The sequence below is a fragment of the Bos javanicus genome, chromosome 15 (genome assembly GCF_032452875.1).
Source record: "Bos javanicus breed banteng chromosome 15, ARS-OSU_banteng_1.0, whole genome shotgun sequence".
NCBI lineage: Eukaryota > Metazoa > Chordata > Mammalia > Artiodactyla > Bovidae > Bos > Bos javanicus.
Genome location: NC_083882.1, coordinates 83533379 through 83560474, shown reverse-complemented (window position 1 = coordinate 83560474; position 27096 = coordinate 83533379). Strand labels below are relative to the sequence as shown.

Sequence of the window (27096 nt, the reverse complement as noted above, 5' to 3'; positions counted from 1 at the left end):
CTTCCAAGGAGCAAGCATCTTTTAATTTCATGGCTGCAGTCACCATCTGCAGTGATTTTGGAGCCCAGAAAAATAAAGTCTGACACTGTTTCCGATGTTTCCCCATCTATTTGCCATGAAGTGATGGGACCCGATGCCATGATCTTCGTTTTCTGAATGTTGAACTTTAAGCCAACTTTTTCACTCTCCTCTTTCACTTTCATCAAGAGGCTTTTTAGTTCCTCTTCACTTTCTGCCATAAGGGTGGTGTCATCTGCATATCTGAGGTTATTGATGTTTCTCCCGGCAATCTTGATTCCAGCTTGTGCTTCTTCCAGCCCAGAGTTTCTCATGATGTACTCTGCATATGAGTTAAATAAGCAGGGTGACAATATATAGCCTTGATGTACTCCTTTTCCTATTTGGAACCAGTCTGTTGTTCCATGTCCAGTTCCAACTGTTGCTTCCTGACCTGCATACAAATTTTCTCAAGAGGCAGGTCAGGTAGTCTGGTATTCCCATCTCTTGAATAATTTTCCAGTTTGTTGTAATCCACACAGTTAAATGCTTTGGTGTAGTCAATAAAGCAGAAGTAGATGTTTTCTGGAACTCTCTTGCTTTCTCAATGATCCATTGGATGTTGGCAATTGGATCTCTGGTTCCTCTGCCTTTTCTAAAACCAGCTTGAACATCTGGAACTACATGGTTCACGTACTGTTGAAGCCTGGTTTGGAAAATTTTGAGCATTACTTTGCTAGCTTGTGAGATGAGTGCAATTGTGAGGTAGTTTGAACATTATTTGACATTGCCTTTCTTTGGGACTGGAATGAAAACTGACCTTTTCCAGTCCTGTGGCCACTACTGAGTTTTCCAAATTTGCTAGCATATTGAGTGCAGTACTTTCACAGCATCATCTTTTAGGATTTGGAATAGCTCAACTGGAATTCCATCACCTCCACTAGCTTTGTTTGCAGTTATGCTTCCTAAGGCCCACTTAACTTCGAATTCCAGGATGTCTGGCTCTAGGTGAGTGATCACACCATCATGGTTATGTGAGTCATGAAGATCTTTTTTATATAGTTCTTCTATGTATTCTTGCCACCTCTTCTTAAGATCATCTGCTTCTATTAGGTCCCTACCATTTCCATCCTTTATTGAGCCCATCTTTGCATGATATGTTCCCTTGGTATCTCTAATTTTCTTGAAGAGATCTCTAGTCTTTCCCATTCTATTGTTTTCCTCTATTTCTTTGCATTGATCACTGAGGAAAGCTTTCTTCTCTCTCCTTGCTATTCTTTGGAACTCGGTATTCAAATGGTATATCTTTCCTTTCCTCCTTTGCCTTTCACTTCTCTTCCTTCCTCAACTATTTGTAAGGCCTCATCAGACAACCATTTTGCCTTTTTGCATTTCTTTTTCTTGGGGATGGTCTTGATCACTGCCTCCTGTACAATGTCACAAACCTCCGTCCATAGTTCTTCAGGCACTCTGTCTATCAGATCTAAACCCTTGAATCTATTTCTCACTTCCACTGTATAATCATAAGGGATTTGACTGAGGTTATACCTGAATGGTCTAGTGGTTTTTCCTACTTTCTTCAATGTAAGTTTGAATTTAGCAATACGGAATTCATGATCTGAGCCACAGTCAGCTCCCAGTCTTGTTTTTACTGACTGTATAGAGCTTCTCCATCTTTGGCTGCAAAGAATATAATCAATCTGATTTCAGTACTGACCATCTGGTGATGTCCATGTGTAGAGTCTTCCCTTGGGTTGTTGGAAGAGGGTGTTTGCTATGACCAGTGTATTCTCTTGGCAAAACTCTGTTAGCCTTTGCCCTGCTTCGTTTTGTACTCCACAGCCAAGTTTTCCTGTTACCCAATTTCTTTAGACTGATTTTTCCCAAAAGTGGTATAAGAAATTAATTTCCTCAGTATATCAACATGGAATCAAACACTATGCCATCACAGCACGAAAGTCACTTTCTTTGCGATTCTCTTTTGATTCTGAGTGGGTAAAGTATCAAACCTCACTTCATGCACTGTGCTTTCCAGCACTTCCCTGCAGCACAGCGAGCCTCAATTTCTGGCAGATACAGATGAGTTTCTTCCAGTCAGTGGTCTCTAAGTAGAAGGCAGTGACACTGCTGTCTAATAGAAATGGCCTCAATCTCAGAAACAGACAAGAAGGTCAATGGAATAACATTCCTTTAGCATTTCACTAATATTGGTAAGTGAAACTTAGTTCTGGCCACACTTGCATTCTGAGAAGCTCTTATAGTTTGGGATTATATCAGAACCTAGATTGAGTCTGAAGGCAGAAATTTATGCCTGCAAAGAAGTAATTAACACAAATAAACCTTTCAGATATCCAGAGAGACTCTGGGTACTTTGATACCAAAAAATGAGGCACAGGAAAAAACAAAGAAAGAAAGAAGTCCAGTCAAGAGTTAGCCAAAGACTGTCAAAACATGCTGCTGAAGAAACTGTAGACTCTGTGGTTCCTGTTCTGGAAGTTATTTGCAAATGGAAACAGTTGTGTCAACATGAAGCAACAACCATGGATGTAAGAGGTAATGTACAAGAAAGTGGATGTTCAAAGAGAAGATGCATCAAGGGTTCATGGGTTATCTCAGGATGGTTATGGCAGGCTCTGGAACCCGAGGTCAGCATCTTGCTGGCTCCCAATCCTGTATGAGATTCTTACTGCTGCTGTAACAAATTACAACTGTACTGGCTTGCTTCTGCTGCTGCTGCTGAGTCGCTTCAGTCGTGCCCGACTCTGTGCGACCCCATAGACAGCAGCCCACCAGGCTCCCCTGTCCCTGGGATTCTCCAAGCAAGAACACTGGAGTGGGCTGCCATCTCCTTCTCCAATGCATGAAAGTGAAAAGTGAAAGTAAAGTCGCCCAGTCGTGTCCGACTCTTTGCGACCCCGTGGACTGCAGCCTACCAGGCTCCTCCATCCATGGGATTTTCCAGGCAAGAGTACTGGCTTAAGACAGTATTATTCTCACAATTCTGGAGGTCAGAAGTATGAACTGGGACTCTCTGAGCTGAAATCTAAGTGTCAAAAAAGGGCTGCGTTCTTCTAGAGCTTCTAGGGGCGGAATCACTTTCCCTGAATGTTCCAGCTCCCACAGGAATCCTGCGTACCTAGGCTCTCAGCCCCACCATCTTCAAAGTCAGCAATCGTATCATGCTGACCTCTGCGTCCTTCATCACTTCTCCTCCAACTCTAAGTCTCCTGCCTCCCTCTTCCGCTTACAAGGACCCCTGTGATGACACTGCGCCCATCAAGACAGTCCACAATAAAAATAAGAAAGCTCAAGCGAAAAATACAAAGAAAATATAAATAATTACTAACCAGGGTTCTTGGTCTCTTTAATCAAAAGAAGTTGATCAGAGGCCAGAAAAGAAATTCAGACAAGGCTTTACTGGGACTCCTACAACAGCAGGGGGCAGCGGGAACAAAGACAGAGTCCCCTGCCAGCTGGCGCCCCCAGCAGAGGCGAGCTGGTTCCTTACGTGGGGGTGAAGTGGTGGTGTGTGCCCACGGGTCAGGCAGGAGGGGTAGCGCAGGTGTTCAGCCCACCTCCTTGTGGAGGGGCACAGAGGGGCCTACACAGCGCCCTGCTTTTGCTCCCAGCTCTTTAGAAGTGCAAGCTGAGCTTTTTTGATCTTTATGTATCTTTCGTCCAGAATTTGTCCCAGTTGTGCGTGCACACAGCTATTTTCAGTCCTTTATAGTTTCTTTGTATTTTGTGGCTTGAGGAGACTTTGTCCAGGCTCAGACATTGCAGCAAAGGGTCCCAGGGCCCAGGCTGTCTCACCTTTACCACCTGACCTAATGCATTCACAGATTCCAGGATTAGGACGGACGCATCTTAAAGGTGTGAGGATGACTCCTTCACGGTGGACAAGGCTCTCCACCACGCAGCCCAAAACTGCTTCATCACCCGCCAAATGCTGTGCATTAGTTATATATCACTGTATGACAAGTCACCCTAAAACTTAATGGCTTAAAACAACAACACGTTATCTCACAGTTTGTCTGGGTGAGGAGTGGAGGGACAGGTTGCTTGGGTCCTCCGGCTTTCATGACCCTGCATCAAGACGTCAGCTGGAGGACTTCCCTCGAGGCCCAGTGGCTGGGTCTCCGAGCTTCCACTGCAGGGGCCACGGTTTTGGCCCCTGATTAGGGAACTGGGATTTAGCATGCTGCGAGGCAGGGGGAAAAAAAATGAACTGAATAAAAATGAAAATATAACATATCAACTTAAAAAATAAACTAAAAAAATAAAATTAAAAAATATACTGGCTAGGTCTGCCTTCATCTCAAAGCTCAGCTGGGAAGGATCTGCTTTCAAGCTCTTTCGTGTGCCTGTTGCCCTGCCTGGCTGTGGGCTGGAGATGCTCTCAGCTCCTGGCTGTGGGCTGGAGATGCTCTCAGCTCTTCCCCACACAGGCTCTTCCACAAGGAAGCTCACAACACAGCAGCTGGTTCATCAGAGCTAGAAGCAAGAAGAGCCAGGGACTGCAAGCCAGACGGAGCTGGTCTTCTGCAACCTCATCCCGTCACTTCTGCTGTATTATAATTATCAGAAGCAAGGTCAACTCATATGCTAGAGAAGTTCAGTTCTGTTCAGTCGCTCAGTCGTATCTGACTCTTTGCGACCCCATGGACTGCAGCACACCAGACCTCCCTGTCCATCACCGACTCCCGGAGTTTACCCAAACTCATGTCCATTGAGTCAGTGAAACCATCCAACCATCTCAAAAGGACTGATTATATAAGGGCATGAATGCCAGGAGGTGGAAACATAAGAAGATGTTAGACGTGTATCACACCCTAATACGTGTCCTGTGTTCTCGCCCCACACCACCACCGACATTCTCCAAGAAAGAAAGAAAATGCTTTATCACCCAGGCTATATATTTGTTCATTGATTCACTCATTCAGAAAGTGTTCATTTGATAAGTTGGTAGCAACATGGAGACACCTAGAGATGATCACACGAAGTCACAAAGACAAAGAGCTCATGAGATCACTTACGTGTGAATCTAAAATGTGAAAGAAATAAACTTATTTACAAAACATTAACAGATTCACTGACTTAGGGAACAAATGTACTATTACCAAAGGGGGATAAGGGGTAGGGGAGGGATAACTTAGGAGTCTGGGATTAGCAGATACACACTGCTACAGATAGGACAGATAAAGGCCCTATTGTACAGCCCAGGGAGCTGTATTCAACATCCCATAACAAATCAGAATGGAAAAGAATACGAAAAAGAACACACATATGTCTAACTGGATGGCTCTGCTGTGCGCCAGGAACTAACACGATATTGTAAATCAACTACATTTCAACAAAAAGACAAAATTGAAGAATTGTAAAGGATCCCTTTGATTCCGACTAGGAGCTAGGTAGCATCTCACGTACCTGCGACACAGCAGTGGACAGAACGGAGGAAGCCCCTGGCTCTACGGAGCCGACGCTGCCCTGGGGAAGGGGCAGACAGGAAACGAGGCGCACAGTGGGAGGGAGGGTGGGACCTGCGCGGCCGGGGCAGCGGGCGTCGGGGGCCGTCTCTCACGCAGGGGTCTGGGACGGCGTCTCTGAGAGCTGACCTTTGACAGGGAACTCCACTCAGAGCTCCGTGGTGGCCTGTGGAAGGAGACCCAGGGTGGGATGTGCGCGCACACGCGGCTGATTCGCTTTGCAGTACGGCAGGAACGAGCGCCTTGTAACGCAACTAGGCTCCAATTGAAAGTCTAACACTGAAAGATGAAAAATGAAACGGAAACAGGAAAACAAACAAAAGCTGGCCTTCGGGCTTCCCTGGTGGCTCAGTGGTATAGAATTCGCCTGCCAACGCAGGGGACACGGTTCAATTCCTGATCCGGGAAGATCGCACACGTCACAGAGCAACTAAGCCCACAAGTACTGAGCCCGCGCCCCGGAGCCCGCCGTCCACAAGAGGAGCCGCCAGTGAGGGGTCCACACGCCACAGCAGCGAGCACCCCACCTGACGCAGCAAGAGAAAAGCCCACCCGGCAACGAAGATCCAGCACCGTCAAAAGTAAAAGAATAAACAAAATTAAAACCAAAACAACCTGACCTCTGAGCAGAGTAACGAAAGAAGTGACGAGCCATCGTGCCAGTATTTGGAGAAAAGATGTCCCGGGCAGAGGGGACAGCAAGAGCTGCGGGGACCGACAGGTTCGAGGAACAGGAAGTGCTGCGGAAGCTGCCAGGGCAAGGGAGACAGTGGATGGAGGTGAGGTCCAGAAGGAAGCCAGGGGGCAGATCTCACAGGGCCGGAGGTGTTTGAAGGCCTTTGAAGCTTATTTTAAGTTGGGAGTCACTGGAGAATGGCCTCCTAAAAGAAGCTACTTAAAAATAGGTCGTTAGAAAAGAAAAAAGGTAGCTGCCTCCTTCATAATCTCATCATTTTCAGTTCTCCATGATAGGGGGGCTCACTTTGCTTTATTATACAGCCACAATCCTAAAAAAGTTAATATATACATATTGCTTAATATAGTTCACTGATCCCACATTTTCCAATTACTTACGTTAAAAGACAATATCTGAAATCCTTGGGTGTTTGAAACTGCTTTCTTCCCTCGGTAGGAAAGAGAAATTAAAAAATAAAAAATTCTGGGGAACTGCAGTCTGTTGTTTGCCCATGGGCTGGAACCCAAGTCGTGACGGCCTAGTTCACTGCATAAAGCCAGCCCGCACCTGGCCGATGCTACCTGAGAGCTTCAGAGCACTTCTCGTAAAACAAGCGCCTCCGACTGTAAGTGGGGTGTTGCTGTTCATCACCAAGTCGTGTCCGACTCTTTGCAACCCCGTGGACTGCAGCACACCAGGCCTCCTGTCCCTCACCACCTCCCGGAGTTTGCCCAGGTTTCCCCTCCGTGGATTACTGCCCCCTTGTGAAGAAGGGGCTTGCGTAACTCAGTGAAGCCACGCTGTGCAGCGCCACCCAAGACGGACGGATGATAGAGGAGAGTTCTGACAAAATCTGATCCACTGGAGGAGGGACTGTCTAACCACTCCAGTGTTCTTGCCGTGAGAACCCCATGAACTGTGAGGTGGGGCCTTAGGAACCACCCCAACCTCAATGACATGGTTGCTGAAAAATAGCCAAGAGGTTTCTGGGGAAGAAAAGGCTTAGGAGAAAGTCCCCTTGAGACTCGCACACTAGCCAGCCTCCCGGGACTTTAGTAAAGGACACTTGGCCTTCATCGCATACGAAGTCCCGAGTGTCTCCTCTGACCGTGCTGCTGAGACATGACCTTCAGATGCCTTGGAGGCTTGGGAGTAGGCAAGCTTGCGTGAGCAAATGGAAATCAGGATAAGCGCTTAGGAGTGGCTGGGATGGGGAGCGGGCAGACTGCTTTACAAAGAGCCGCATATATAAGGGGAAGCAGGGAAACACGAACCCTGCACACGTCGGGACTCGGGAACAGGGGACGGGACACACCAGGAGACAGAGGCATGGCCCGGGCTGCCCTCCAGCTCCTGACCCTTCTCTGGGCTGCGACGAGGACCAGCACCCAGACCCGAAGCTCATGCTGTGAGTAGGGCATTTTTTCCAAGGAGGTCAAGGAAGCGGTTACCCTGGGGCCAGGCAGAAAGCTCAGACGCTGGCGTCTAATGACAAGAGAGGGCCCGAGAGTGGCAGCCGTGACGGGGCCCCTTACAGGGCGCGAGACGAGAGAGGGCCTGAGAGTGGCAGCCGTGACGGGCCCCTTACAGGGCGCGAGTCTGTACGGCTCATCGCTCCTGACTTAATGGCGCGAGTTCTTGGAGAGGCAAGTCTCTGCACTTTACATTAAGAGAGATTGAAATACTGTTGCGGGAATGATGGTTGATGATTAGGGGGGAGACCCTCAGTGACTGTGCTGACCATGTGCCCCTGGTGGGGAGAAGGTTGGGTACCTGCTGAGGATAGGTCGTAGCCCAGATCCTTCTTACATCTCATGCAAAAGTGAGAAAAAGATGGATGCAGGGCAATCAGTGATCTCTGGGAACATGCTAGAACTAGCATGAAATGTCTGTGAGCCGCAGCATTTGATGTTGCTAAGTAAAAAATCACTTTCTTAAAGATCAGAGTTCTTTGGAAAGATGTAGGGACTAACTGGGGTTCCCCGGGGGCTCAGATGGTAAAGAATCCACCTACAATGCAAGAAACCCAGGTTCGATCCCTGGGTCGGGAAGATCCCCTGGAGGAGGACATGGCTGCCCACCTCAGTCTTCTTGCCTAGAGAATCCCATGCACAGAGGAGCCTGGCGGGCTACAGGCCATGGGGTCACAAGAGTCAGACACGACTGCGTGACTGAGCATGTGTGCAGTGACTAACTGGCCTCAAAAGGAAACCTGAGCGTTTTCTCCATTTCTCTTTAATAATCACCCCTAACGGGGGCATCCCCAAGGATACCAAAGCTAAGAGATGCAAACATTTCTGAGAAGAGAGAGTGAGGATGAAGGGTTTAGTAAATGGCTTTGCCCTTCACAGCTGTTCCCTCAGCAGAGCAGCCCTGGGTCGATGGCATCCAAGTGATCATGGAGAACTCGGTGATCAACTCCACCTTCCCAAATCCCAGTGTCCTGATCGCCATGAACCTGGCAGGAGCCTACAACGTGGAGGCCCAGAAGCTCCTGACTTTCGATCTCATGGCCAGTGACACAGCCGGTGAGAAACCAGAGCCCCTCAGAGGGCTCCCTGAGTCTCCACTCCCAGACCCCCTCCCCAAGTCCCTCCACCCCAGCGCTACCTGTGATGGTGCCTGAGTCACCAAACACCTTTCCCTGCATCCCTGGAAGGACGGAACCTCGGGTCGGTGCATTCACATAGGAGGGCAGTAAAGCAGAAACAGCTCTAGACTAAATGTAAATGAGCAGGCTTCCGGGTCTGACTCCGCCACCTACTAACTCTGTGACCCTGATGGGCTCACAGATTCCCACCAGCCTCACCTCTGTCATTCACAAAATGCAGGTCACTCGAGTAACAATAACACTAATAGCAGGATTTCCTTGACGGTCCAGTGGTTAAGACTCCACACTTCCAATGCAAGATGATGCAAGTTCAATCCCCGGTTGGGGAAGAACTGAAGACCCCATATTCCATATGGCATGACCAGAAAGAATAGATACGTTAAACAGGAACAGCAATAGTAACAAAAGCAATAAAATCTCTGTTCTGCCTACCTCACAGGAGTTGCCTGAGGTCCAAGTTAGAGAAACTTGAGTAGAGTTAAAAGTGTCTTGTAACTAGACATGTTTCCATACGAACTTGCAGGGGTATTCTTGCTGCTTTTCTAAACAGATACCAGGAAATCCGAAAGAGGTGGTCAAACCACATAGAGGTCACCAGGTTAAACATTTCTGCAGTGTCTTCCCACACTTCTTTCCTTAAGAAAGGTCAAAAAACTATCTGATCACATTATTTTAAAAAAATCAAAATGATCTGGAAAGAAGCAGAGAACTCAGCCTGACCGTTGGAGCTCTCCGCTCTGAGAATGCCTTTGTTTAACAGTACTGTTCTCTCCTCCACAGACCTGACTGCTGGTCAGCTCGCCCTCACCATCATGGCCCTCACCTCCTCCTGCCGAGACCCTGGGGACAAAGTGTCAACTCTGCGGACCCAAATGGAGAACTGGACACCTTCCAGTAAGACCTCATCAGAAGGGAGTGGGGAAGTGAGGCAAATGGCCCTTCCTGAGAATTCTAAATCTGTAAAGAGAAGGAGGGGAGGGTGGAGGTGGAGGGAAGAGAGCCGGTGTTCCTCCACTCAGGTCACTCTGATAATCCCCACATGAGATCTCCACTTCTGGTCCAACAAACTGGAAAAGACCGCCCTCCCGGGAGGACACGACTGCACGCCTTCCCCTGGAGACAGCAGCCTCCCTTTGATTCCGTTCCCCTGCCAGATGCCATTCTTGTTCTGAGAGGCAGGAAGTTGTCTCTTGCCAATACAGTATCTTTCTTTTTGGACAGGATTTCTAGCCATGTCCATTTCCAAGGTCTGGCTTTTCCTTTTTCACAAATGTCTTTCTTACGGTGAACGTTAGTCTTACGCAGGCTCCTGTCCCTCTCAAGGCCTCGGTTCCTACGCTTCCACCTTCTATGGGCCCAGCCTGGCCATCCTGGCGCTGTGCCAGAACAACCCAGAGACGACCTTACCCGTAGCAGCCCGCTTCGCCAAGACCCTGCTGGCCAGCTCCTCTCCCTTTGACGTGGGTAAGTCACTGGTTTCAAACGCTGCCCTGAGCTTGGAACACCAAGGTCACTGACGGGTAGAGCTGGGGGGACCGTGGCAGGGGGTGCTTTCCACGGAGGAGGGGAGGGCCAGGAAGATGTCAGCAGGGAGAGATGCTGGGCAGACATTTGGTGGATGTGCAAGGGATAAATGAAACGTAAGGTACACATGAAAGAGAAAAGGAAAACAGAAAACCAGGACAAACCTTGACGTGCCTGGCAGTTCCAGAATCTCCACTGGAACCAATAAGCATGTCATCCAAGTCACGAGTCGTTCCCAAACAGCAGTTAAATTATTAAACCAACGTCTAGACTCAGCCCCACCCTGAGCCTCCTCTTTAATCCCTACTGAACTCCAGGAGTTGCTGGACAGGGAGTCCTGGCGTGCTGAGGTTTATGGAGTCACAGAGAGCTGGACACGACTGAGCGACTGAACTGAACTAAACTGATGCGTCCACACTCTATTCTTCTCAGTGCTTCTCCTCACAACGTCCAAACATTCTCTTGATATTAAACAGCTCCTCTCTGAACCTTAAAGCCATGATGCTCTCTTGCAAGGAGGCACCGGAACCTTCTTCTTCCTGCATCCTGCGAGGCTATCTGTGAATGGACACTCTCTCCTCCACCCCATCACACATAATGACCCCTTCTCGGCATGATGCCCTCTGTGAGGTCCCTCATTTGTGGTCACCTTTTCTCCTCTGCCACTGTCTAAGCAACAGCATCAGCTCACATTTTCACCCCTTAAATATGCAACTTCAGCGACCTCTCTCATTTTAGTCCCTACTAGACCAAAACTCAGGTCAATATTTGCTCAGGTATCTTCCCTGTGGGTCAAACACAGACTGGCCTCTGCTTCTCATCAGGGACCTTCTCATGGCTGGGGCGTCTCTGCCAGTTCAGGAAATTGGGACTTCTTGGCCAACACTGTCATCATCAGCGAGATGATGCAACTTTGGGGTGGAGATTAGGGTGGAGAGGAAAAGATTAGTGAGAAAAAAAAAATGCCATCTGGTGAGTCTCTGGTTTGTTCTGGTCTCACTATGCCAGAGTTTGCCCATTTAGTTCACACATAATAAGAAGGAAAGGGCTGAGGACCCCTGTACGGGGTACCCCGGAGGAGGCAGGCCCCACCCACCCCCTCATCCGAGAGCTCCCCACCAAGGATCCCTGAACCAGGTACCCTGGAGGAGGCAGGCTCCTCTTCCCCCTCATCCGAGAGCTCCCCGCCGAGGACCCCTGTACCGGGTACCCTGGAGGAGGCAGGCCCCACCCACCCCCTCATCCAAGAGCTCCCCGGCAGGGTAACAGGAGAGAGGGCAGAGAGGGCAAAGCAGGTACAAACAACGGATGCTGGAGGAGTTCAGAAAAGAGACTGCACCTGTTGGGTGGGATGACAGAGGAGGCTTCGCTGAGAAGTGACGACGGCTGGGACTTCACGAAGCACTGACTTTTTGACAGATAAATGCTGGGACATGTGAAGTGGGGTTGAAACCACTGCCAGTCAGCTTTCATTCGAGGCGTGAGCCTTGGCGTCCTGCGGAGCCACTCTCAGGTCCTTGCTCCTTACTAGCGATGCCTCCCTGGGCAATTCTCTGAGTCTCCATACCCTCATCCCTGAAATGGACACAATCAGAGGTCCTGTCTCACAGGCTGTCCTGAAGGGTCAGGGAGGTTACTGAACGCAGGAAAGTGAAAAACCGAAGTTAGCCCCACCATCGTGTCCGACTCTGCGATTCCATGGACTGCAGCCTGTCCCTCTCCTCTGTCCATGGAATTCCAAGATTGCCAGAGTGGGTTGCCCTTTCCTTCTCCAGGGGATCTCCCTGACCAGGGACTCAAGCCCGGGTCTCCTGCACTGCAGGCAGATTCTTTACCAACTGAGCCACTAGGAAAGCCCCCATTGAACGCAGCAATGCAACAGTAAAATGCTGGTTGTTCATACTGTGGAGGGAGTGGTCTTACCCTCTGCTGTGATTCACAGACGCAGGAGCAGTGGCGACCTTGGCTCTGACCTGTATGTACAACAGGATCCCCGTAGGTTCGGAGGAAGGGTACCGCGCCCTGTTCGCTCAGTTGCTAAAGAAGATCGTGGAGGATATCAGCACGAGGGTCCGAGACAATGGCCTCATCGGAGACGTCTACAGCACTGGCCTCGCGATGCAGGTAAATGCGTCCTGCAGGACAGGTGGGTTCAGTCCCTGGTCAGGAAGATAGACCTCGCATGCCGCACAGCCTGTTCCCCCCCAAAATGCAGGTAAGCCTTAACTCCCCTCTACTTCACAGGTAAAGTAGAAAAACAAATATACATGAACTCTCTTTGCTTCCTTGGGGAAAAATAATAAATCCAAGAAATGTATTCATTTACTATTAATAATGATCAGTTTGTTCATAAAAATTCCCAGGTGGCCCTAGTGGTAAAGAACCCACCTGCTAATGCAGGAGACATAGGAGACCCAGGTTCGATCCCTGGCTTGGGAAGATCCCCTGGAGGAGGACATAGCAGCCCACTCCAGTATTCTTGCCTGGAGAATCCCATGGACAGAGGAGCCTGGCAGGCTCCGGTCCATGGGGTCGACAAGTGTCTCGGACAAAACTGAAGTGACTTCGCACAGGAGTTTGGTATATTTTTTAAAATAAGATTATTCGAGTAAGTCCTCAAATAACATTGACTTTTCTGATTCCATCTTGCCAATCAAATGTTCTTTTATCAGTCTTGGATCGTGACCCAAAAAAAATGTGGGATCATATTCAAAAGGGTTAATGAAAATAAGTCAGAGCTGCCTAGACATCTAATCTTTGTCCAGCTGTTTCACTCTCTCGATGTCAATTCAGCCTCACAAAGATCCCTACTACATGGCAATGCCAGATGCATCTGGTCATCCAGTCTATAGTCTGTGCAGTGTTCCCCTGGGTAGAGTCTCAGGCTCGGATGCTGTAAGATGCTGCTTGATATAGCTCCAAATACAACCACACACACACACACATACACACACCTCCCTCCGTTGATTAGGGCAGCAGCCTCCTATAGAAAACACACCAATAAAATAGCAGGGAGAGAGAGAACCAACTAGAATCGAAATTAAAGGGTCATCTGCAGCCAAATCATCTCAAAATGCCCTATAAAGTGAAGTGAAGTTGCTTCAGTTGTGGCTGACTGTTTGTGACCCCATGGATCCCATGGAGCCCCCTGCCAGGCTCCTCTGTCCATGGGATTCTCCAGGCAAAAAACCGAAGTGGCTAGCCATTTCCTTCTCCAGGGGATCGTCCCAACCCAGGGATCAAACCTGGTTCTCCCGCATTGCAGGCAGATTCCTTACCATCTGAGCCCTATAGGAGTAATAGAAAAACTACATCATGACCTTGCCAACACGGAACGGCCAAGAACCAGAGAATCATAATACTATGCTTAGTGAAATTAAACAGGCAGAAAAAAACAAATGCTATACGATATCACTTACATGTAGAATCTAAAAAATAATACAATGAATGTATATGCAAAACAGAAACATTCTCGTAGATATAGAAAGCAAACTTGTGGTTACCAAAAGGGAGAGAGAAGTGGGAGGACAAATTAGGGGGATGGGGTCAGCAGATACAAACTACTAGGCATAAAACAGATAAGCAACAGGGTGTGCTGTGTCCACAGGGCTTTATAGCCATTATCTGGTAATAACCTATCGTGGAGTACAATCTGCAAAAACACTGAAGCACTATCCTATATGCCTGAAACTAAAATAATACTATACAGTCCATGGAATTCTCCAGGCCATAATACGGGAGTGGGTAGCCTTTCCCTTCCCCAGGGGATCTTTCCAACCCAGGGATCTAACCCAGGTCTCCCACATTGCAGGCAGATTCCTTAACAGCTGGGCCATCTGGAAAGCCCATAAATCAACTATATATCAATAAAAAATAAAGAAACAGAATCATGGTGTTACGATGCCAGCCCTAAATCTAATTTAGTTCTGGATTAGTGCAGGAGGATGTACAGAATGGTTTGGTGTTCTGTGTGCTAAATTAGCAATGCAGTGTACCGCATGGTGACTACAGTTAACAATACTATATTATATATTGAAAAGTTACTAAGAGAGGGAATCTTAACTTTTCATCACAGTATAAAAACTGTGAAACTATGTGTGGCAGTGGGTGGCTAGACTAGATTGCAATCATTTGACAGTATACACAGACATAAAATTAACAGTACACCTGAAACGATATAATGTTCCATGTCAGTTACATCTCAATTTTTAAAATATTTTTTAAAATAAGATTAAAAAAATCAGCAAAGGGCATAAATAGACTAGAAGTTCTTTCATGTTACACATAAGAGTGGATAAAAATCCCCAGTGTGCCATGGAATAAAACGAAAATGAAATCAGTTTCTACATCATGTTGCGATCAGTGGAATTTTGCCAGAGAACTTTGTTTTACTGTAAAAACAGAACACTGTTTTACTGGCTGAATCACACAAGAGTATTCCCAGGGCTCTGGTCTAGAAAGCTTTGTAGTGGAACAAAGAAAGTCCGGAAGAAATCCATGCTGTTTTGTTCATGACTCACTGAAAATAACCTTGCTGTCCTTAGTGCCAGAGAGAGAGGTGTTTGCTTTTGCTTATTTGGTTTGTCGGTTCTGCAAGGTACACTGTGATAAGCTGTACCTAAGGATTAAAGTTTTCCTTGGAAAAAGGAAGGGCCTCATTCATATCCAAATATCAAAGGCCAGGTGGATTTCTCGCCTCTCCCTAATCCAATCATGCCAGAGTTTCTTACCCAGGCAATCTGAAGTCTGAAATCACCAGGTATCTACTATATAAACTTGTCCTAATCTAAAATATTCTGGTGTCGAAAGCCAAGTGTTTCTGTTGCTGTTCAGTCTCTCAGTCGTGTCCAACACCATGGACTGCAGCACGCCAGGCCTCCCTGTCCTTCACCAACTCCCGGAGCTTGCTCAAACTCATGTCCGTTGAGTCGGTGATGCCATCCAACCATCTCATCCTCTGTTGCCCCCTTCTCCTCCTGGCTTCAGTCTTTCCCAGCATCAGGGTCTTTTCCAATGAGTCAGTTCTGCGCTTCAGGTGGCCAAAGTATTGGAGCTTCAGCATCAAGGTTTCTAAGCTCTAACAACTTGAGCTTGAATCCCAGACTGACCACAATCTTGGGCAAATATGTGAAAATGACTCTCTTGGAATTTCATTTTCCCTATCATAGCAAACATATAAAAGAATCACAGATAAAGGTGGATTTTAATAATTGTGGTCTCTCCCAAGGGAATAAGGTGAATTAAGCTTCCTCTGCAGCCTTCACTCACCTCTGCTTGCTATCATTGCCCTTCAAGTGACCTAGGCCACTCACATTGCTTCCCAGGGGCACTCATGGGGCCTTCCCTCTGTTTCTGAATCCCTGATCTTTCTTCCATCAACATGCCAATGCTTTCAAGGTTCCTCTGGCAAGAACTTAACTTGGAGAGGTAAACTTCTCCTGCCAAGCTATTACTGACTTCTAACAATTAACGGATCCATGTTGTTGTTGGGTCACTGAGTCGTGTCGGACTCTGCAACCCCACGGACTGCAGCACCATGCAATGCAGCAGGCTCCTCTGTCCTCCACTATCTTCCTGAGATTGTTCAAATTCGTGTCCACTGAGTCAGTGATGTTATCTCACCATCTCATCCTCTGCCACCCGCTTCTCTTTTTGCTTAATGCATCACTCCTTTCTAAAGAGTTGGTGTTTGCGATGTTTTATCCCAAAGGGATACAGATTGCTTAGCGGGGTCTGGGAGGGGAACATGGCTAGTGGACAAGATGTGGTTGCTGGGAAAACCTAACTGATGGCCTTTAACCAAAGAGCCCAGTAAAGTGGACTCTGGGAAGAGCCACTGTCGTGGTTGCGGAGGTCAACAGTGCCTGTCAGAACTGCCTGTTTGCTCACACTGTTCTCTCCAGCTCACATCCATGTCTGGCTCCCCTCTCCCATCTCCCATTTTTCATTCGAAGCTCAGGTGAATCAGTTGTCAGCAACCCCAGCACATTAACACGCTCTGGTGGCTGAGGTCAGTACAACCCTAAAGAGAGGGAGATGGAAAGACAGCTTCCACATCATACATTACAAAATGCTATTGCAGGGACTTCCTTGACAGGCCTGTGGTTAAAACTCTGCACTTCCACTGCAGGGGCACCGATCCCATCCCTGGTTGGGGAACTAAGATCCCAGGTTGCTGCTGCTGCTAAGTCACTTCAGTCGTGTCCGACTCTGTGTGATGCCATAGATGGAAGCCAACCAGGCTCCCCCATCCCTGGGATTCTCCAGGCAATAGTACTGGAGTGGGCTGCCATTTCCTCCTCCAATGCATGAAAGTGAAAAGTGAAAGTGAAGTCACTCAGCCGTGTCTGACTCTTAGCGACCCCATAGATGGCAGCCCACCAGGCTCCCCCATCCCTGGGATTCTCCAGGCAAGAACACTGGAGTGGGTTGCCATTTCCTTCTCCAATGCATGAAAGTGGAAAGTGAAAGTGAAGTCGCTCAGTCCTGTCGGACTCTTAGCGACCCCGTGGACTGCAGCCTACCAGGCTCCTGCATCCGTGGGATTTTCCAGGCAAGAGTACTGGAGTGGGGTGCCATTGCCTTCTCCAAAGATCCCAGGAGACTTGGTAAAAAAAAAATTTTTTTTATTAAAAACAATGCTTTTGCATAGCATCCCAACTGACCCTCCAATGACCACTCCAAAGGTAGGGCAGGAGCTATGGTTCCTATTTTACCCATAAGATAGAAGACTCAGTAGTGTGACTTGCACAGTGTATTCATCAAGGATCATTATGCAAATAACAGAAACTCCAACAGTTTTTGCTTAAGGAAAAAAAAAACAAGACAAAACTGAGATTTACTATTTCACATAAACTAGAGGATCCAGGTGATTTCAGAATTAATCAGAATAAAGGTCTCAAATAAGGTATCAGGGATCACTCTATCATCATCTCTCAGTCTTGATTTTTCTGCTTCTCTCCTGCTTCTTCAAAATGTCTGAGAAAGATGGTCACCAGAGCTTTCAGTTCAGTTCAGTTCAAGTGCTCACTCAGTCGTGTCCGACTCTTTGTGACCCCATGGACTGCAGCACGCCAGGCCTCCCTGTCCATCACCAACTCCCAGAGCTTACTCAAACTCATGTCCATCAAGTTGGTGATGCCATCTAACCATCTCATCTTCTGTTGTCCCCTTCTCCTCCTGCCTTCAATCTTTCCCAGCATCAGGGTCTTTTCCAATGAGTTGCTTCTTATCAGGTGGCCAAAGTATTGGAGTTTCAGCTTCAGCATCAGTCCTTCCAGTGAATATTCAGGACTTATCTCCTTTAGGATGGACTGTTTGGATCTCCTTGAAGTCCAGGGGACTCTCAAGAGTCTTCTCCAACACCACAGTTCAAAAGCATCAATTCTTTGGCCCTCAGCTTTCTTTCTGGTCCAACTCTCACATCCATACCTGACAACTGGAAAAACCATATCTTTGACTAGACAGACCTTTGTTGGCAAAGGTTGGTAATGTCTCTGTGTTTTGATATGCTGTCTAGGTTGGTCATAACTTTCCTTCCAAGGAGTAAGCGTCTTTTAATTTCATAGCTGCCGTCACCATCTGCAGTGATTTTGGAGACCAAAAAAGTAAAGTCTGTCACTGTTTCCACTGTCTCTCCATCTATTTGCCATGAAGTGATGGGACTGGATGCCGTGATCTTAGTTTTCTGAATGCTGAGTTTTAGGCCAGCTTTCTCGGTCTCCTCTTTCACTAGCGCCTTAGTGATTACTAACCCGGAAGGGGAAGAGAAGAGGCTTCTCCCTCCGGGTGTCTGTATGTCAGGGAAGGACTCTGATTGGCGCATGCGTCCACCAATCACCGTCACCAAGAGGACGCACGCGGCGATTAACCCCACCCCTGCATCCTCCGCTGTGGCCCGGGCCACGGAACCTCTGGCTGGCAGTCTTGTGTGATCAAATGAGGGGCCACTCCCCCGAAGGGTGTGCAGAGCAGAGAGCGGAAGAGGTCTCCCACGGTGAGACAGCCAGGTTGTCCTAGACAACAGCTCCCCAGAGGCTTGCTTTGCCAGCTCTCCTCGCACTTCTACATCTAAGAACTGTGAGCAAGTACAGCCGCCCTGATAGCACTCCCTGGATAAGGACTCCCTGGAAGTCGTGTCCAGCTCAGTGCGACCCCATGGACGACAGCCCACCAGGCTCTTCTGTCCATGGGATTCTCCATACTGGAGTGGGTTGCCATGTCCTCCTCCAGGGGATCTTCCCGACCCGGGAACTGAACCTGTGTCTCCTACCTCTCCTGCATAGGCAGGCAGATTTTTTTACCTTTGAGCCACCTGGGAAGCCTCAGTCTTAGTGTAGCTCAGATATTTATTGAGCGACTGCTATGTGACAGACACTGCACTAAGCAGTGGGGACGTAGCTGTGAATGAGACAGACGTTGTCTGGAACCTCTGGTTGATCACAAAGATTAGTGATCGAGTCTAACCCTTACAGGACTTAAAACGGCCAACTCTCAGCTACGCCTAACCTGTGTGTGTGTGTGTGTGTGTCTCTTCCCCCTGGCCCCAGGCTCTCTCCGTGACACCTGAGAGACCTAAGAAGCAGTGGGATTGCCAGCAGACCATGGATACTGTACTGGACGAGATCAAGGAGGGGAAATTCCAAAACTCCATGGCCATTGCCCAAATCCTCCCTTCACTGAAAGGCAAGACCTACCTAGATGTGCCCCAAGTGTCTTGCAGCCCTGGTAAGGACTCTGAACATCTGTCTCTCCCTATAAAGTGGTGTCTTATGCCAGGAATGACAGGTGGACCTATGTGGACCAATTGTGAATGGCATAAGGGCTTGTTACACCTGTGACTTCCAGGCAGGCAGAGCCACAGCTGACGTCCAGTCCCCCAGAGCTGTGTGTCAGCATGCAGCCATGCCGTCCTGCCTTGGAATTCAGGCCCATGTCCACTTCATTCAGCACCGGTTTATTGAGCACCTGCTACAGTAAGGCATTTTGTGGGATGGCTGGTGGAGAGAAGGTCCATGGTCCTAACAAATTAACATGACTTCCTTCATCCATTTGACAAGTGCACCAAACACGATGCAACATCTTATCATATCTGCTCTTTACAAAGCCAGGAGATAAAATGTAGACATAACTACAGTACTTGGGAGAGTGAAATAAATATTAAGTAGGGACTTCCTGGCACTCCAGTGGTTATGATTCCATCTTCCAATGAAGGGCGTGAAGGGTCAATCTCTGATTAAGGGACTAAGACCCCATATGTGTTCAGTCACTCAGTCGTGTCCAATTCTTTGCAACCCTATGGGCTGTAGCATGCCAGGCTTCCCTGTCCTTCACACCCAGCAGCCAAAAAAACATAAAATGAAAGCAAAATTGTAACAAATTCAGCAAAACCTTTAAACAATTGTCCACATTTAAAAAAAAATCTTTAAAAAGAAAGAAGTATTGAGTAGAAATAGAAGCACCACATGGTGCAAAAGCAAAGAAAGTCTGATCAATCATTGAGTTTGCCTGGGAAGCTCAGGAGAAGAACAAAGTTGACTTTACAGTCAAGGCTTAGAGATATAAAAATATGCTCACAGCGCACCACAGGAATGGGGTGAAAACCTGACCGAGAGATATTATATATTTCTTTCTAATCACATACTAACACAAAATATGGTTCTTCTTACATTGCATGGACTTCCTGGTACAACAGTGATTAGCAAGCTCCTTGTCAGCCTAATTACAGAATCTACAGAGACCACAGTTAAGCAATCCAGTCCCAATCGTACCAAACACAGCCACACTCACCTAACTCCTTAGGCTGCTTACCGAAGATTTCCCAACTTGAACAAGGTGGCCAGAGAATCCTTCCTAGGACTCCACACTGGTTACCCAGGTATTCTGTTAAATGGTCTGAAACATATTACCTTTGCTTCCAGATTCTTCGGGTTAACAAAAAGCCCCAAGTGAACATGGAGTGCCAGGTACAATATGTGACTTAGGGCTCACAATCTTCCCTTTAGCTTAAAAATCCTTTTAACAAAAGAAATGTTCTTTATTAAGGGAGCTGTTGGTTCTTCAGCTGTGGTCATTTCTCTCGGATGGGAAACAGCTTCATAGATCACACCAGTTTCTCAGAACATTCCACAAACGGCACAGAATCATTGTTATTTTTTGAAAGCCTTTCTGGGATGCTCTGCCGATAAGAGAGATTTTGCACCTAGACTGTGAACTCCATAATCTTCAATGAGTTTGACCCCTGTGGTCTTTGCAGATCAAGAGGTACAACCAACTCAGCCCAACTTTCCCAGCCCTGTTCCCACCTCAGCCTCCAACATCACTGTCGTCTACACCATAAGTAACCAGCTGAGGGGCGTGGAGCTGCTCTTCAACGTGACCATCAGTGTTAGTGTGAAGAAAGGATCCGTGCTGCTTGTTGTCCTAGAGGAAGCACAGCGCCGAAACCCCAAGTTCAAGTGAGTGCTCCAGTGACGTTTGCCGCTCCTTCCAAGTTCAGTCTGAATTCCCATTCTCTCTCTCTCTCCTTCCTTCGTGTTCTTGCTTTTTTCCCTTCTTATAAAGTAACCCATCTTTATCGAATAGCCCCTCGAGGTGCCTGCGATCTGGTAAGGAGGCAAGGCCCTCATAAAAATTAAATAGATGATGATGGAGTTTTCAAAACAGGAATTCAAAGGAGAGAGAGCACAAAGTGGATTAGAAGGGTCAAGGAAGTCTCGTGGCTTTTGGATTGCCTCAAAGAAGAGGCCTCATACAGCAAGATATGAAAGGATGGTATTCCAAGAAGAGGGGATTTTATCAGCCCAGAGTTAACAAGTGTTGGGTATAAATTCCTCTAACTCTTAGAGGAGGACAAAGCATTTGAGAGAGAACTGAGCAAGGAATTTAGGGTCAATGAATAAACCAGCTTGACTAGGGACAGAATTCAGGACTGAACTAAGTGAACGGTGTCTGAAGGGATAGACTGAGTGATACACAGACAGCCTGAAGTCCCAGGCTGAGGAAATGGGACTTCAGCTTGCGGTGAAGCATTGCAAGTTTTTGAGAAAGAAAAGTGTTGCAAAATGTAAATTGGGATGGAGAATGAATGACTAGGAGGAAAGCTAGGGCGTGACCACAGAAACGGAGCTGTGTACAAAGTGAGGAGGACTTTATCTAGGAGAAACGCACTCAGGCCAAGGAAGATGCCGCAGGGCTTGTGAGGGACTGGACGTGGAGGGGCAAGAGAAAGAAGCTTCAGAACTGTTGATGGGACTGTCAGGAACAAAGAATATCCTTCAGAGAAAAACAATCCCTTTAGACAAGTTCAGTTGTCTGAGTTTGAAACGGAATCATCAGGAAGCTTTTGGAGGTATAAAAGAAGTCCTAGAAAAAGAGGGCAGGAATAAATGCTGGAGAGGGTGTGGAGAAAAGGGAACCCTCTTACACTGTTGGTGGGAATGCAAACTAGTACAGCCACTATGGAGAACAGTGTGAAGATTCCTTAAAAAACTGGAAATAGAACTGCCTTATGATCCAGCAATCCCACTGCTGGGCATACACACTGAGGAAACCAGAAGGGAAAGAGACACATGTACCCCAATGTTCATCGCAGCACTGTTTATAATAGCCAGGACATGGAAGCAACCTAGATGTCCATCAGCAGATGAATGGATAAGAAAGCTGTGGTACATATACACAATGGAGTATTACTCAGCCATTAAAAAGAATACATTTGAATCAGTTCTAATGAGGTGGATGAAACTGGAGCCTATTATACAGAGTGAAGTAAGACAGAAAGGAAAACATCAATACCGTATACTAACGCATATATATGGAATTTAGAAAGATGGTAACAATAACCCTGTATACAAGACAGCAAAAGAGACACTGATGTATAGAACAGTCTTTTGGACTCTGTGGAAGAGGGAGAGGGTGGGAAGATTTAGGAGAATGGCATTGAAACATGTATAATATCATGTATGAAACGAGTCAGCAGTCCAGGTTCGATGCGCGATACTGGATGCTTCGGGCTGGTGCGCTGGGACGACCCAGAGGGATGGTATGGGGAGGGAGGAGGGAGGGGGTTCAGGATGGGGAACCAAGGTTAGGATAAGTACACGTGTCTGCGGCCCGCAGACCAGCTCCAGAACTTCTCCAACTTCTGTAGAAGAGGTCGGGATAAAGATCGCATTTCTAGAATACTTAACTTGCCAACGATCTTCTGAATATACTTTACTTCCTCTCCAATCTTAGCTTTAATTTTGCCTGAATTTTATTTTTCTAACTATAATTAGTAAATATACATAGGAGAAATTTTGAGGGGGGGAAGCATAAAGAAGAAGACAAAGCATCCATAGTCTATCCGGAACATAATCACTGTTGATATTTTTTATAATTTTACAGGTATTTTCTCCACATGTATTACAAGTAGTTGTGATCCATATATACATGAGATAGATAAATATTTCTCATCCAATGTGCACCCCACATTTTCACTCAATATTGTTGCATAAGCATTTTTCCATGTCACTGAAAAGTATTGAAAAATACGAATTTTATAACTGCCAGGGTCAACCTTGGATATTTATCCCTCACGCACCTGATGTTTTGGCCCATTGTTGGACATCAGCATTGTTTAATCTGCTTATTGATAAGTTTTTTAAAACCCATTCATATTTTTATTTAATTCCAAGTGAAGTAAAAGATTCGTTCATTAGCCATTTGCACTTTATCTTTTAGCCATCTTTTTCTGATCTCTGAAGCATTTAGAAGGTCTCTGGCCCTTCATCTTTTCTTATTGCCTGACTTGGAGTGAGGCATTAATCACGTATGATATTATTCTCACAGGTTTGAAACCAGAATGACATCCTGGGGACTTGAGGTCTCTTCAATTAACAATATCGCTGGAAATGTTAATGACAAGACATATTGGCAATTCCTGAGTGGCAAAACACCTTTAATAGAAGGTGAGTGAAGAAAAGGAATGTAGGCACTTTTTCCACTGTGTGAAGTCTAAATTTTTTCATTTCCATATTTAATTCATTCATTTATTTAGTCAATAAATGATTGTGAGAGTACGTGCGTATACAACAGTTGTATATGTAACAGCTTTGTGTGTACGTATGCACATATATCATGGATATACAGTGATGTTAGACAGACAAATAGGTAACAAATGAGTAGTTATTTAAAATAGTTTTTTTAAAATCAAGAATCCTGGGACGTCTCTGGTGGTCCAGCAGTTAAGACTCCACACTTGCACTACAGGGGGCGAGAGTTTGATCCCTGATCAGTGAACTAAGATCCCATATGCTCTGTGGCTCAGAAAAAACAAAACAAAACAAAAATCAAGAATTCTAACACCACTCTGAGCTAGTGGAAAAAAATATTCAGTGAAGGAAAGTGGATTGACCTAAAGTAATAAGAGCTAAAGAAAGAAAAAGCAGATGTGAGAAAGAGTTAAACAAAAAAGAACAAAAAAAACAAGTGTGTGATCTAAGAAGATGGCCACTTCGGGGTTAAAAGACACGTACGCGTGAAACGAAAGAACAGCAAACTCACTGCCAGAGCAGATCGATGAGGGGGATAAAAATAACAGCTGTCAATGTCCTGACATTATTTTATTTCCTGTTCACATCAACTCTGTAGGTATTAGTGACTCTCCTTTTAAGCAGAAAAAAACTATCTCAGAAAGAAAGAGAGACTTCCCCCAGGCACATACGTAGTATGTGATGGAGCAGGAATCAAGTCCACAGCTTCCCTCAGGGTCCATTTTTCACCTTCTTTCATAGTGGTGTTTTTTAAAATCGCCAAAATGAAGGATGCTTGCTTGGAGAAATTGCGAAGAATGAAACTCAGATTCAGGAAAAACCTTAACTATCTCCAAAGTGTTTGCACAAATGCTAATATGTTATCTGCCCCAAAGAACATTCGTCTACTTTGTCTAAGGATGCTGTTAAGTTAACCCGATGTTCACAGAGACGTGACCATCCCTTCGTGAGTAGAGTCATAGCAGAGTCAGACTGAAGCTTTGTCAAGATGCTTCATTGTCCAAGATAACGACGAGAGAGATGTCTTTCCTAGCACCTGTCATGAATTTAACAAAATCTGGCCCGTCAGAATTTGTGGAATTGCAGCCATGCATATAAGAAAGATTTTAGAGTCACGTAAGCCTTGGTTTGAAAGCCCTTCTCTCTCTCTCTTTTAGCCACGTAGCCCAGCTTGTGGGATTTTAGTTTCCTGACCAGGGATCAAACCTGGGCCCTGGCAGAGCACTGAGTCCTAACCATGGGGCCACCAGGCAATTCCTAAAGCCCCTTTTCTTATTTTCTAGCTACTCTAGGCGGATAATGACTCTTCTCTGAGCCACAGTGTCCACAGCTGTCAATTGGAAATAGCACTACCCTTTAGGTTATTGTGAGGATTAGAAATGAGTAAGTTCAATGGCATTTGTTCAAGAATGCATATCACTATTGTCGTTATTTCTCTTACAATTTTCATCTCACTAATTGCCCTCAAAACTTAAGTCAGGCTTGTTCTCCTGTCTGCTAGTTACTTTTCTTCTCTTGGGAGGAAAAATGTCCTCTGAGATCCAAAACGATTTGGGCCTGGAATTGTCAAGCTTTCTGACGCCTGGTTACTTCAAACTTAATCATCAATTACGTCATAATCTGTGTGTTCCCTGCCCAGAAAGACAAAATTCTCAACCAACGGCCCTTCCTTAAGTCCTCCAAAATGTATGAGTTCCCAACTTGAATGCTCTAAATTTGGCTTATGTACGCCATTTTAATAGTAACAACTTTCCTGCACGTTTATTATGTGTTAGATATTGTATTAGGCACTTGGCAGTCATTATTTCTAATCCTGGAAATAATTCTTCAGCATAAATACTAGTAGTCCAATTGTGTATAGGAGGGAGGGAGGCTGGCACAGTCTAAGGGCTTGGCCAAAGATTTGCTCCACATGGCAGCTGAGAGCCTGAGAAAAAAGACCTCAAAGTCTCAACTCCATGCTTCCTTCATACTAGTCAACTCGATCTTGTTCCCCTCAGTTCAGTTCAGTTCAGTCACTCAGTCGTGTCCGACTCTTTGTGACCCCATGAATCGCAGCACGCCAGGCCTCCCTGTCCATCACCAACTCCCGGAGTTCACTCAGACTCATGTCCATCGAGTCAGTGATGCCATCCAGCCATCTCATCCTCTGGCGTCCCCTTCTCCTCCTGCTCCCAGTCCCTCCCAGCATCAGAGTCTTTTCCAATGAGTCAACTCTTCGCATGAGGTGGCCAAAGTACTGGAGTTTCAGCTTTAGCATCATTGCCTCCAAAGAAATCCCAGGGCTGATCTCCTTCAGAATGGACTGGTTGGATCTCCCTGCAGTCCAAGGGACTCTCAAGAGTCTTCTCCAACACCACAATTCAAAAGCATCAATTCTTCGGCGCTCAGCTTCCCCTAACCCTAACCAATTTAACGGGCTTCCCAGGTGGCGCTAGTGGTAAAGAACCCGCCTGCCAATGCAGGAGACGTAAGAGACAGTTTCCGGCCCGTCCCTGGGTGGGGAAGGTCCCCTGGAGAAGGAAATGGCAACCCACTCCAGTGTTCTTGCCTGGAGAATCCATGGACCAAGGAGCCTGGTGGGCTACATACAGTCCATGGGGTCACAAAGAGTCGGACACGACTGAAGCGACTCAGCAGCCCACTGGCAACCAATGTAGCGGGTGGACCCTGCGGGAGGGGGCGTGGCCACGGGCACCGCGGTCACTTCCGGTTGTTCTCTGCCTGTTTCCAGGAGTCGCTGACTACATACCCTTCAACCATGAGCACATCACAGCCAACTTCACACAGTACTAAGAGAAGGTGGACTGAGCTTCTATCAAACGTCCCCAAAGGATGGCTGGAATTGTTTTTTTCACATCGTTTGAAATCTATGCCAAAAAAAAGTGGGTATTTTCGACCCTACCATATTACTGGTTAAAATATGGAAACCACAATGTAAAATAAATGATGCATATCGCTGGAGTCTCAACGTCTGTGACCCATGAAAGAAATCTGGTTTTTCATGACCATGATGGTGAGACAGCATTTAAATGTAGGGTGAGGGAAAAGGGGCCCCTGGCTGATATATTGGAAGGTCATTCTGATCTTTTTTTGATTGTTTAACTGACACAGTCTTTTATTCTATAAGGGAAATCTTAAAAAAAACTTTTTATATCTTATACCAAGTACTCCTTTTCAAATCACCTATTATAAACACTGCTGCTGCTAAGTCGCTTCAGTCGTGTCCAACTCAGAGCGACCCCATAGATGACAGCCCACCAGGCTTCCCCATCCCTGGGATTCTCCAGGCAAGAACACGGGAGTGGGTTGCCATTTCCTTCTCCAGTGCATGAAAGTGGAAAGTGAAAGTGAAGTTGCTCAGTCACGTCCAACTCTTAGCGACCCCATGGACTGCAGCCCACCAGGCTCCTCCATCCATGGGATTTTCCAGGCAAGAGTACTGGGGTGGGTTGCCAGTGCCTCCTCCGATAAACATACACATACACACACAAATACATTCATCCATACATGTGACAAAAATTATTCCATATGAAGCTCCCAGAAGGTTCAGAACTAGATCAATGATGTTATATCACAACTCTCCCCTTCCATTTCCAATATTTATTCTGGGTAAATCACATTTCATATATATTTGATATAATTTATATTTATGCATAATTATATTTAATATTAATATAAATTTAGCATATAATATGTTTCATATATTAAAGGTAGATATATGTCTGTAACCGTGCTCCATAAATAATACATATAATATTTTGGATGTAA

At 46.5% G+C, this 27096-nt stretch overlaps 2 protein-coding genes across 6 annotated transcripts in view; one reads left to right on the top strand and one right to left on the bottom strand.

Moving 5' to 3' along the window:
* STX3 (syntaxin 3) overlaps positions 1–27096 on the bottom strand; it is a 98210-nt gene that overhangs the window by 3452 nt on the left and 67662 nt on the right. The window lies entirely within an intron of this gene.
* On the top strand, positions 5090–26296 carry CBLIF (cobalamin binding intrinsic factor). Of its 2 annotated transcripts, none has more exons than XM_061381625.1 (9): positions 5090–7567; positions 8511–8687; positions 9551–9664; positions 10094–10234; positions 12237–12418; positions 18844–19021; positions 20550–20751; positions 23123–23241; positions 26060–26296. In XM_061381625.1, exons 1-9 carry the CDS (start codon positions 7369–7371, stop codon positions 26119–26121), a joined length of 1374 nt encoding a protein of 457 aa, XP_061237609.1. In that variant the 5' UTR covers positions 5090–7368; the 3' UTR covers positions 26122–26296. The 2 variants fall into 2 exon arrangements, with proteins under 2 accessions (XP_061237609.1, XP_061237610.1); XM_061381626.1 differs by having other exon boundaries at positions 5091–6262.